Source organism: Triticum aestivum, chromosome 2B, assembly GCF_018294505.1.
Source record: "Triticum aestivum cultivar Chinese Spring chromosome 2B, IWGSC CS RefSeq v2.1, whole genome shotgun sequence".
NCBI lineage: Eukaryota > Viridiplantae > Streptophyta > Magnoliopsida > Poales > Poaceae > Triticum > Triticum aestivum.
Window position 1 is genome coordinate 661437448 of NC_057798.1, and position 12412 is coordinate 661449859.

At 47.0% G+C, this 12412-nt stretch overlaps 2 protein-coding genes across 2 annotated transcripts; both read left to right on the forward strand.

Annotated features, from left to right (window-relative positions):
• Positions 1–2410: 2410 nt before the first annotated feature.
• Positions 2411–6896, forward strand: LOC123046560 (uncharacterized). Its single transcript, XM_044469959.1, has 5 exons — positions 2411–2798; positions 3169–3299; positions 5313–5438; positions 5558–5685; positions 6351–6896. Exons 1-5 carry the CDS (start codon positions 2558–2560, stop codon positions 6664–6666), a joined length of 942 nt encoding a protein of 313 aa, XP_044325894.1. The 5' UTR covers positions 2411–2557; the 3' UTR covers positions 6667–6896.
• Positions 6897–9263: 2367 nt separating this feature from the next.
• On the forward strand, positions 9264–10573 carry LOC123046561 (ubiquinol oxidase 1b, mitochondrial). The gene has a single exon (XM_044469960.1). The coding sequence runs from the start codon at positions 9383–9385 to the stop codon at positions 10370–10372; it is 990 nt and encodes a 329-aa protein (XP_044325895.1). The 5' UTR covers positions 9264–9382; the 3' UTR covers positions 10373–10573.
• The last annotated feature ends 1839 nt before the right edge of the window (positions 10574–12412 follow it).

The following is a 12412-nucleotide window of genomic DNA, read 5'->3' on the forward strand; positions in this document are numbered from 1 at the left end:
ACAATGATACTGAAGATGTGTTGTTTAGCTGGGTTACAACGAAACAGTGCTAGTAGATTTACTAAAGGGGTTTGGGTGGGCAATAATCATAGAGAGTAGTCAATTTAAAGGGAAAAGACATAAGTAGTAGAGACTTTTTATACTCCCTCCGGTTGGGTTTATAAATCAGACACTGATTTTTTGGTCTTAAATTTCACTAAGAAAATATTTATTATATTTCATAAAAACTGCTTCTGAAGGTGTTCTAGGATCATGCCAACTAAATAACCACACCCTCCTTCATGTGCATCAATTTAAAAGTTAATGAACCTAGAACATGACCAAAAAGGCAAGAATTAATACATTGGCACTAAAACTGGAGAAGGAAACTAAAACCTCTTACCCAGTTCATTGCAAAGTGAAGTAGTAAGCTTGCTAGGTGTGAATCACCCGAGATATAAATGGGAAAACCTTTTGCGGTAGCAACCTCCACTACTAATACCCCAATGACATGCCCTCAACCAAACCGATTGCGCCAGGTCGAATGGACTTGCGAAGGTCACCGTCGAATCCACTAGTGGTGTGCTCGTTCGATGAAAGCACACATTGGGCCCTAACACCAAGGAGCCCTCGTTGTCTGTCGCCGCCACATTCAACGTCTCCTTGCACATAGGCCATAGTTGGGGGCTCTCTATTTGGACCAATCACATACATGGTAGCTTGAAAAATAACTGTTGCTCTGGAGGAGATGAGGTGAGGAGAGGGGTGGTTTAGGGCGTGGTTGGATGCGAGTGGAAGATGAGTTTAGCCACCATCCCCTGTGATTCAACCATCACCATCAATACGTTCATTCGAGGTGAGGTGAGAGGGACAATGATGGTGATAGGGCCAGTTTCGCTCGGGGGAGGGGCCGAGGGAGTGAGCGAAAAATTTATAGGGTAAGGTGAGTGGAGCAATCTTGGGATGAGTCAACAAGTTTAAGAGGAAATAAGTTGAGAATTCGATTGCTCTCATTCATCTCGTGCTTTGAACCAAATGTGGAGCAATCATCCGAAAACTGACTATTCATGTCCCTCCAAGGGATAGACGATATACTAAGCACATTTTTGGTCATCAACCAATTAATAATTAACTTTTTGGTCTCGCAAAATATGAATGTGCCAAATTTTGGAATTAAACTAATCATTGCCCCTACAGAGTATGCTGCAGGTGAGCAAGCAAACGTGAGCTCTTCCACAACATCCTGCTACCCCTGGAACAAACCTTCGTCGGGATGGTCTATGTTAAATGTGGACGGCCACGTCGACGGAAGCATTGGAGGAGCAGGCATGGTGTTAAGGAACGACACATGAGCCATCATTTTCCTCACGGTGTCGTTTTCTTCGCTCATGTAGATTCCCAATGGAGGCGGAAATTGCAGCGTGTCTTGAGGGTACGCTCCAGATGTTGCAGTGGACGAACATGTTGTTGATCATTGAACTAGATTGCAAGGAAGGAGTTGATGCTCTCTCAAGTAGTAGGATCAACAGATCTTCGCTGGCTGGCATGATGGAGGATACGAAGAGTCTCCTGCATGGGATCTAACGGCATTGCTTTGTCCACGACTGAAGATGAGCGAATGACGTTGCTCACGCTGCATGACTCAGATGGGACGTTGCCTGCAACGCACGATAGTCTGGTTAGCTGTTGGGCCAGATGGTTTATGTAACATCTGTGAAAATGAGTGTAACATTATTTCTTAATTAATACAAGCCCATTTCACCTGCAAAAAACTAATAATTGCCTCTACCTCATCTCTTAAGGCATGTACATTGGTTGATAAGATTATCTTATCTTAAACCTAACACGTAATCTATAGTAGTACTCCCTCCGTCCGGAATTACTTGTCATCAAAATGGATGAAAATGGATGTATCTATAACTAAAATACATCTAGATACATCCATTTCAATGACAAGTATTTCCGGACGGAGGGAGTAATAAATACAAATATGGTGTAGGAGTACAATGATTATCTCATAATCTTATCTCTAATAACTAGACATTCCTAAAAATATGGTGAGTTAACCGAGTAATTGTCTTCTGCTTAGTTAATCGACGAGGAAATCTTTTGTCTCCGTTTCAAAGAAAATAAATGTGGTGAGACATTATTGCAATGTTGCTAAGGGATCATCTCTAAATTAAGAGAAGACAAATCTTATCTTCTACTTTCTCTTTCTCCACCTCATAAGATGTTCTACATGACACTCTTAAAGATAAACCCTCTTTGCTGGCCGGGGGTGTTTTTTTTCTTGGTAAGTCCAAAATGAAAACCAGTCCATAGAGCAGCATTCTCTTTTTTTTTTTTGAGGGAAGTCCATAGAGCAGCATTTGTTGACTAAGCTTGACAGGCTTGCACATACGGCCCAAACAGCCTTCGATCGTCCCAGTGGCACACCACCGAAGCCCAAGAAGAGTACGGTCGCTACGCCCAGCTCCAACCATCGTTCACCCCCAATTCCACCTTCACCTCTCTCCACCGCCGGCGTCCGGCGACTGCCGCTTGCCGGCCTACCGGTGATGGGTCGCGCATCCACTTGATGGATCCGTCGGCGGCAGAGCCTGCGCCACCACGGGCCGCCCCGGGCAGGGGGGCGGACCCAGCGGAGCGGCGCAGGCGGTGGTGCGGGATCACAGTCCGCGGGGCCCTCGTGATGCTCTTCCCCATCGCCGTGTCATTCCTCTTCTCCTTTATCTTCGGCATCGCTGGCCTCCTCCTCGGCGGGCTCTCCTCCAACGCGTCCGTCTCCATGCCCTCCACCTGCCGCATCCTCTCTACCGGTCGGCCACTGTACCTTCCCTTCCATCTCCTCCCTCCCGATTTACTCCCATGCTGTTTCCAGAGCTTAGGAATCTAACCGGGTGCTGAAGTTAGCACGCAAATTAGCTGCTTTGGTGTTTAGCGTGGAGAGCTTACTGCAATTTTTGTGATGTACGTATATTCCATTTATGCACTTTACCATCTGCTCCACGAAGTCTAAGAGCTGCTTACGTATTCCCCATTTGGTGTGTCACTGTGTGGATTGCGATGCGCTATCACTTGGGTGTGTGTTAGCTCAGTTAGCAAGCTTAGGATGTGATTAGTTTTCCCTTTCGGTTTGGACGGAGCTGCGTTGATCTTTAGCCTGATGTGGTTGTTGGCGCATTGTAGGCCTGGACATTCGGTCATCTAAGGTTTGCGAGCTTGGACTGTTGAACTATAAAGCTAAGCATGTATTTTACCCCTCGAGTAATCGAAGATTCCGCTGCCATGATGACTATTACTGGGCTTCAGTTTTTGAGGTGAGAATTTATATTGTGATTCTACTTGGTGTTTGTTTCTCTAGTGGAGCAGCTCAAAATGTTGTTAAAGCTGCTGGTTGGTTGTTTCACTCGCTTTATCTTCTTGTACCAGCACATCGACATTTTATACATCTTGTATTAACTACTTTTTAGCTATTCCCGCAATCAGCTCCTCTAGATTTGGGCTGTCTAATGCTTTTAACTGATAATGATATATACAGACCTTTCATGCTTTGTACGTGCTATCAACTCCCATATAAGGCAATAAATGATGAACAATTCTAGCTGTAGTTTCTAGTTTGTTGATAAAGAACCTGTAAAAAAAGACACGACATATTTACATTTTGAACATCAGCTTGCGGTCGTGCACGTCTTTCGGTTTACATTAGTATTCACAAGGATTACTGTATGTGTTTAGTTAATTAATGGGTGGGGATATAGGTATCTAGAATTTAGGAGGAGAAAGGCCATGTGTGTGCAAACAAAATTACATAAGAAGATCATGATACTAAAATGCACAGTCTCTCATTTCTTTTCCAAGTTGGTTTCACTTGCTGAAGTAGCTTAACACCTTCCAAATTTATCATATCAAATACAGAAGATCATGAACATGTTCAATTCCCACAAACCTCGTAAGAAAATGACCTGTCAGCAGCAGACCATCGTTTTAGGTAGCTAATAAAGAAAGAAAACAGCAGGTGTTAGCTCAACAAATCAAAGGATCGCCTGATAGGTCGGACAAGTACTTGTATTGACTGCAAAATACTGCTCAAAGCTAACTCAAAATAGCAACAAATGCGGGTTTTGGAGGCTTACTTGAGTGTCTAGGAGACTCAGGAGGCTGATACTCTTTGTTGTAAGCCAGAACATCACAAAATGTACTTCTCAGCACGGTAGAAAAATTGACGGGCAGAACCTACCATAGGTAACAGAAGCAAATGAGCAAACACCTAGAGTTACTCAGACGAGCAATCAGCACCTTATTGAGCAAGTGGGGTCCTTGAAGAGAAGACGGGATGACAAAAGAGCCTTATGAGTGCATTCGTCCGATCTTGTGGATCTGCGATGGCATCACCATGTGTGCCGCAGCCTACGCCAGTCTCGCCTTCGCCTCAACGTGCACGACGGTTGCGAGCTCAACGGTACTGCCACCTCTCCTATCACTCCCGTGTGGGACCCATGTAGAGGGCATGCTGCTGGTCACGCTGATGCTGGGACGCCGTGCCGTGTCTTGGACGCTCGCACACAATGCCTGCGTTCGGGTCAGTGCCGTCACGCACGGCACCACCGGGAACAGCGTCTCTGTTGGCGGGTTCACTGTCGCGTTCTCCGATGGGGGCGGCTCCTCCCACACCGGTGACCCCAAGTCCCCAACCGTGACAGCAAGGGGAGACATGAGGCAGTGACGGAGACGAGCAGTGGACGGCTCGTCGTGGCAGAGAATGTGGGCCGTGGGGGTGGGGCGTGGAGGCGGTTTTTCTTAGTGGAGAGATGGAAGTGGGGGCGAGGAGGGTGGGGGAGATGGGGCGTGCCCGCGTGGGATTTGTGGGTGTGTGGCGACGGACTGGCGGTTGTTACCCTTTTCCCGGGTTTTTTCGTTCTTTCCTTCTTTTTATTTTTTGTGCGGTGCAAGGGGAGGGAAGGAGGAGTAACCATTACGACGGCAGACTCCCATTTAATAGTACAGATTAGGTATGCTCACATATAGCTCCTCTAGATTTGGGCTGTCTAATGCTTTTACTGATAGTGATACATACAGATCGTTGATCCTTTCTATGTGCTCTCAACTCCCAAATAAGGCAATAAATGATGGACAATTCTAGCTGTAGTTTCTAGGTTCATAAAGTCCTGTAAAGAAAGACACGTCATATTTTTCGAACATCAGCTTGCGGGCGTGCACTGCACACTGCACAGCCTGCCCGCAGTCTTCCAGTTTACTATTAGTTCACGAGGATTACTATATGTGTTTAGTTAGTTGTTTTTTCTCACTTGTGTTGTGGATGGATACTGTAGGTTGAATACACAGAATATTTTTCTGGTCAAACATCTTATGCAATGGCAGAAGCTCCAAAACAGGCTCTTCCTCACAATTGCCGGCCTGATTTTGGTGCTGTATGGTCAACAACAGCAAAATTCAAGGTGAAATACATAATGTTCTCTCCAGTGATTTTTTGAACCTTCAGTTGTTTGCATGTCTTTTGCGTATATCATGTTTAGTTATCAAGAGGTCATCATTTTATTTTCTTCTTTTCTTGTAGGTCAATGAATCATACAAATGCAAATACACACTGGGGAGTACCAAAGCTGACATTTATTCAGACAAGCTATTCAATTGCACTGCTGAGGATCCTTCAATAATTGAAATGCTGAAAAGGATTTTTGTACTGTGAGTATATATGCCCTCTATTTTTCTACCTGCTGCATGGGCATCGCCTTAACTTCTCATAATGCGATAACATCATGTTAATCCACATATCCTTCATCAGAAGTCGATAGCCAAAAATACGCATTGCTCTTATTTGCCCTCGTAATCTGACTAGCTCTAGTGCTTTATGCTTATCAATTGGCTTTGTTTCTTATACTTGGGTTCAGTGGCGGAGCTTCAATCAAATGGTTGGGCGGGCCAAAGAGTACAAATTTTTATTCTGAACCATATTATGTGTATGTGTCCATTTCCGGCTGCTGCTCCCGAGCACCTCCACTCAGCTGTGTGTTTTCTTCGAGGAACACAAGCGACAGTTCGAGGCTAATGTCGTGATGCCTGTTGTTTGTCTGTATGGCTGTCCATCGCCATGGGCTGGGGCTTCGTATAAAAAATATATTTTTACTCCAGACCTGGGCGGGCCATGGCCCACTCGGCCTTGCCGAAGCTCCGCCAGTGCTTGGGTTGTATTGTTGCATCACCACTTAATTTCAAGCTGTAAACACTAGGAACTTAAGAACCTTTGGTTGGTAAAATGGTCACTTTTTCCCCTTCACTTCTTATAATGGTCATTTATCTTAAATATATCAACATTTCCTTCTGTTTAACTTGAGACTAAAATCTGACAGGTTTTCAAAGTTCTGCAAGTCAAAAGATTTCAGTTCATGGTGGATGCTTGGATATGCAGCAGCAGGGGTCGTGGCAGGCGTGCTGAGCTCTATACTCATCACCATAGCAGTAAGAATCCTGCGAGGAGTGTTCCTTGCTGCCGCCAGGCGGGCTGTGAGCAACCAAAGCATCAGGGTGTTTGCTTACCGTTTCAAGCGGGCGTGCCTTCTTGTTGCATATATATCTTTCGTTGGCTGGATCACCTTGCAGTACAGCAAAATGGTTGGGCTGAAGGAGCTTGTGCTGGACTTCAAACTCTTGGAGAGGTTCTTGTAAATTGTAGATGGGTTTCGGCGATGTATATCAAATAAGCCGATTCCCTCGTGTGATGTAACCTAGTGTAACTTATCCTGTGCTGTGCTTCGATATGCAGCCGCCCATGAGCAGGTGGATGAATCGTGGGTAGCTACAGTCGGCATGGAGTAACTCCCATCTGTTGTAACCTGCAGTGCAACGGTGTCAAAATCATCGTAATGACAGTTCGGGGGCTTGGAAATGTGGTCTAACTTTCTGGCTCTGAATGCGAATTCACGGTTAAGGTTAAGGGCCTCTTTGATTCGCGGGAATTTTTCTTTTGAATCAAAGAGGCCCCAGCGAGGATGGTTATGAACATTCTTTCAGACTGAATTTTTTGATGGGATCAGAGGTACGTGCTTGACGAACTATGCCTAAAGCTCTTCAGTTGAGAAAAACTCTGCCTGATAATATAGCTCTTTTACCCCGGGAGCCTTATCTGAGCTGCTTGGAATTCAGAAATTTCCTCAGGAACAACAGCACTTCCAGAACTCCCTGAAACTTTTTTTAAGAGAATGTAGCTCTTCTGGTACTTTTATACTTTAATAAAAATATGGTAGTGCATAAAAACTGTATGTTGCCATTGCATGGTCGTTTCCTGGAAGAAAAAAATGGGGCCGTATACGTTTCCTGAAAGGCGACACGGTTCGCTTTTCTTTCTCCTGAAAGAAAGAAAAGGCGATCTAGCTTATGCCGCCGGCAGACTCGCTTCTGCCGCCGGTCTCCGGCTGCTCCCCTCCGCCGGATACTTCGGTCGTCGGTGGTGAGGGAGGTCGCCGGATCCGCACGTGTGGATTGTTTTTTAGTCTCTTGTAGTTTAGGTTTTTAGGTTGTTCATCGTTTTTGCTTCGGCGGCAGCGATGACGGCGCTGAATAAAGTTTCTTCAGATCTCACTCCGATGAGCCGATTGGTCCTGTGGTTGGGGATGGATTGAAAAATCTGTCTGTTCAAGCAAGGATGGCGTGGCGGGGGCGACATCCTCGTGGTGGACCTGTGTCCTCGGGCTTCGTCGTTGCGACGGCGTTTGCTCCAGCGTCGGCGCGGGGCTTGGGAAGTAGTCCAGGAGCGGATGCAGATTGTGGTCTGCATCGGCGGCATCTGGAAGATGGTGGATCGTGTGCCGGGTTCGTGGTTCGTGGATGGCAGGTATGGTTTTCTCCTCCGACGTCTTAGTCGTGTGGGGGTGCAAGATCTGGAGTTCGATGGTGTGTCCGGGGTGTTGCCCCGGTTTGATTCGTTCAACTGTAATGGTTTCGCTTTTGGTGAACCACATTGGAGGTCCGGAAAGCTGCATATCAGCGATGGAGCCGCTTCAAGCTCGGGTGTGAAGGTGATTCGTCATTGTTTTCTTTGGTGGCTGCTATGGTGGTCCCAGAGGCCTGCAATTGGCGTTGGTGTCAAGTTCAAACGTTTCTTCGGCCTTGATTGTAATTTTACTTGTTGGTTGTTGTTCCTGTGTGCAAAGGTTAGCGTTTTGCCGTCTTTTTGGTTTTGTCAGGTCGTTTTGTACGTGGCTTGTACTATGATCCTTATGATATAAATGAGACCGTATTACCATGAAAAAAAAACATGAAGAGCCATCTCCAGCTGGACATGACCCTTTAGGCCTCGTCTTCCATTTTGATACGCCTACGGCCCACCCACCATGTCATACGCTCCCGTTCTCGTGCGCGTGCGTCGGTGCGTGCACGGGATCCATGGAATCTGTCGTCCCCATCATCCCGGCCACGGCGAAGAATGGTCAAGTCGCCTCCCCGGCTGACCCCCAAAGGCGAAGACCAGTAGTATTTCCCAACCCAGGTGGCACGAGCACGACCGTCCCGTGCGTGGCATCCACGCCACAAGCAGCACTCCAGGTCAAGTTCGCAGGGCGTTCGTGTCCGGATCGCACAGCGCAACCGATGGATGGCTCGCGAACTCCCCCGGAAGCCGGAAGCTGGCGACGACGTTCCCCGTCACGAGCTCCTCGGCCAGTCCGTTAGGAACTTTTGACTAGTCAACCAGACAGAGACTTGCACGGCAAGCAGTTGATCCCGTTTAGATTTTTTTTAGCAAAGATTCCGTTTAGATTAGACAACGGCTGTGCCCAGGAAGATGCCGCTCTGCCCAGGAAGCAGCGCGCGCCGCCCGAGCCCGCCGCACTACTGCATATAATTTGTGTGGTAGTAGTACTAGTAGGTACAACTGTCTCAGGTCAAATATGCTCACCTTTCTAAATTTCAGCAGTCTGTCTTTTTGCGGGGCAAATTAAGTAGTACTCTGTTAGCAGCCCCTCATGCAAAAAATACTAGTACTGTACTATTGTACATATATAGCAACATAAAGTAAGGATGAAACCACAAAATAATACTAACCTATTTTGAACTGAACCACACAAGAATTGGTTCATCCATGACAGTTAGCTGCTGGGCGAGTGCGCACATGTTTTTTGTTTCTTCTTCTCTATCCAGGGGAGTGCGCACATGCTGTCTAGTGACATTCCGGGAAGCACCGTGCCGTGCCGGCCGAGGCGTTCCCGACACGCGAGACGCGACCCCCCTATAAAACCATCTCCAGCAAGACCTTCCTTGCCATCAGTCGGTTCACAAGATCAACACCAACAGAAATCACTTCCCAGCCACCAAGACTTCCCATTCGATCCGATCACCACAAAAACCTCAAGCTTTTCTACCAGATTTTTAGTCGTTCAACACCACCATGAGCTCTCGGATGGCCGGAGCCACGCTGCTGCGCCACCTGGGCCCCCGCCTCTTCGCCGCCGCCGAGCCGGCGTCCGGGCTCGCCGCGAGCGCGAGGGGCATCATGCCCGCCGCCGCGAGGATCTTCCCCGCGCGGATGGCCAGCACAGAGGCTGCCGGCCCGCGTGCCAAACAAGAAGAAGCCACTGAAAAGCCCCAGGGCGCAACAACGCCGGAGCAGAACAAGAAGGCCGTGGTGAGCTACTGGGGCATCGAGCCGCGGAAGCTCGTCAAGGACGACGGCACGGAGTGGCCGTGGTTCTCCTTCAGGCCGTGGGACACGTACCGGCCGGACACGTCCATCGACGTGGCCAAGCACCACGAGCCCAGGGCGGTGGCGGACAAGGTGGCGTACCTCATCGTGCGGACGCTGCGCAAGGGAAGCGACCTCTTCTTCCAGCGCCGGCATGCGAGCCACGCCTTGCTGCTGGAGACGGTGGCCGCGGTGCCGCCCATGGTGGGCGGCGTGCTGCTGCACCTGCGCTCGCTCCGCCGCTTCGAGCACAGCGGCGGCTGGATCCGCGCGCTCATGGAGGAGGCCGAGAACGAGCGCATGCACCTCATGACCTTCATGGAGGTGACGCAGCCGCTGTGGTGGGAGCGCGCGCTCGTGCTCGCCACTCAGGGCGTCTTCTTCAACGCCTACTTCGTCGGCTACCTCATCTCCCCAAAGTTCGCGCACCGCTTCGTCGGCTACCTCGAGGAGGAGGCCGTCCACTCCTACACCGAGTACCTCAAGGACCTCGAGGCCGGCTTGATCGAGAACACGCCCGCGCCGGCCATCGCCATCGACTACTGGCGCCTCCCCGCCGACGCCAGGCTCAAAGACGTCGTCATCGCCGTGCGCGCCGACGAGGCGCATCACCGCGACGCCAACCACTACGCATCGGACATCCATTACCAGGGAATGACGCTGAATCAGACGCCTGCGCCGCTCGGGTACCACTGATCAGTTCAATGGACCATAGGTCGATGCCTGCTCAGTCCACCGCTGTCACTTACTACCACTGTCGCCTACGTTTGTCCCGTTAAATTTGAGATGGATTTTTTGTGTCACTTTGTACCCAAAGATATGTTTGCCTAAGCCGTTAATTCCTGTAAATATGATTTTTTTAACATCAGTACAGACGCAAGCGCTCATATATATACACGCATACACCGTAGGCGCCTCGTCATCGACGGAAACGTCTCCTCCCACTGAAAACGTATCACCGGAAATTCTGAAATAAATCCAGGAATAATGCGAGCACCAGGACTTCAACCCTGGTGGACTGGGGATACCACTGTCCCTCTAACCATCCAACAACATGTTGGTTCGCCTGTAAATACGATTTGATTACTTCAGAAAAATATATTACCTTCATCCTAAAAAACTTGTTTTAGATTTATCTAGATACATATGAATCTAATATTAAAATATTTCTAGATACATCCGTATTTAGAAAAATCTAAGACAAAACTTTTTGGGACAGAGGAAGTATGTTACTTGACAATAATGATATTTTTAACATACGTGCAATATGCATACTTTCCTCGAAAAAATACCACCCACCAAAACATCTCATCGTTAAAACTCTTAAATCATAAAATATCAATGGACTTGCATATTGACAGGTTGTTGAGAAAAATAACTTCGTATATGCTCTCCGATCTATTAGTATTTGTGATGACCATCTTTAGATGAATGATCTTAAAGAGAGAGGGAGAGAGATGTGTGTGGTAGTTGGGTTTAACCTTGACAATAATCTATCTCTACGACAAAAAGAGAAAAATCTTCTACTCCCTCTGTAAATTAATATAAGAGCATTTATATCACTAAAGTAGTAATCTAAACGCTCTTATGTTAGTTTACGGAGGGAGTATTACGTAATTGCCATTAAGGGTAAAAACTCTCTCCGTCCCACAATATAAGGTCGCTTGAAAAACTTATAGTGGACGGAGGGAGTAGTTGCCTAGTTGTCTCAGTGGTGAGTTGGAGGTAAAGAGAATACATTGTCGACATTACATTACTCTTTGTTTAATCTTTTATGCAATACTCTTTTTTACTTAATACTCTCTATGTTTTTATTTACTTCACATATTAGATTTGTCTTGAGTCAAACTTTGTGAGCTTTGACCAAGTTTATATAAAACATTATTAACATCCATAATACCAAATCAATACCATTAAAATCAGCATTCAATATATTTTCATACCATATATTTGTTATTTTCAAAGTTCAATTGTTTTCGATAAACTTGGTCAAACTTTAAAAAGGTTTGACTTTGGTCAAAGCTAATATGTGGAGTAAATAAAAACGGAGGGAGTACTTAGAGATGCATGCTGGATAGTGGTCTCGAGCAAAGTATTAGCTGTAGATGCAGTTGGACAACAATATAGGGTTATAAGAGCATCTGCAAAGAAGACTCTCAAAGCTGCGGTATAGTCCGGGTTATGGTGTCCAGACCATTTGTGTCAACTTTTTGTCATCCTAATGGGGACCCCCATCGGTCCATGAAGTGGCCCGGGCGTCCGTGTTCTGGCAAATCCGAGACAAATGTGGGAGAGCTTTGCCGAAGTCTAGATATCCACTTGACCAACCAAAAGTAACCACGTGGACCTCCTCTCTTTTCTCTCTCTCCACATGCATGGTCCCCCTCTCCTCTCTCTCCTCCCAACTAGACATCACACCAAAAATCCCACCATATGCATGGTCCCTCTCTACTCTCTTCTCCCAACCGGATTAATTTTAGCTTTGGATGATTCCCTCCGGCATCATGTTCGCGGACCACGTCTGGACATAAAAACAGGCATATACCACAACCGTTTGCATGTCAGCTTTGGAGATGCCCTAAGGATGTAATGACTATATGAATTATATATTGTCGATCATAAAAACTATAATTTAATTGATAAGTAACTGCAATTTGTTCACCACACTGATGCTATGTTTTCTTTGGGAGATGCCACTAGTGAAGTTATGGATCATGGTCTCAATTCCTCATAAGC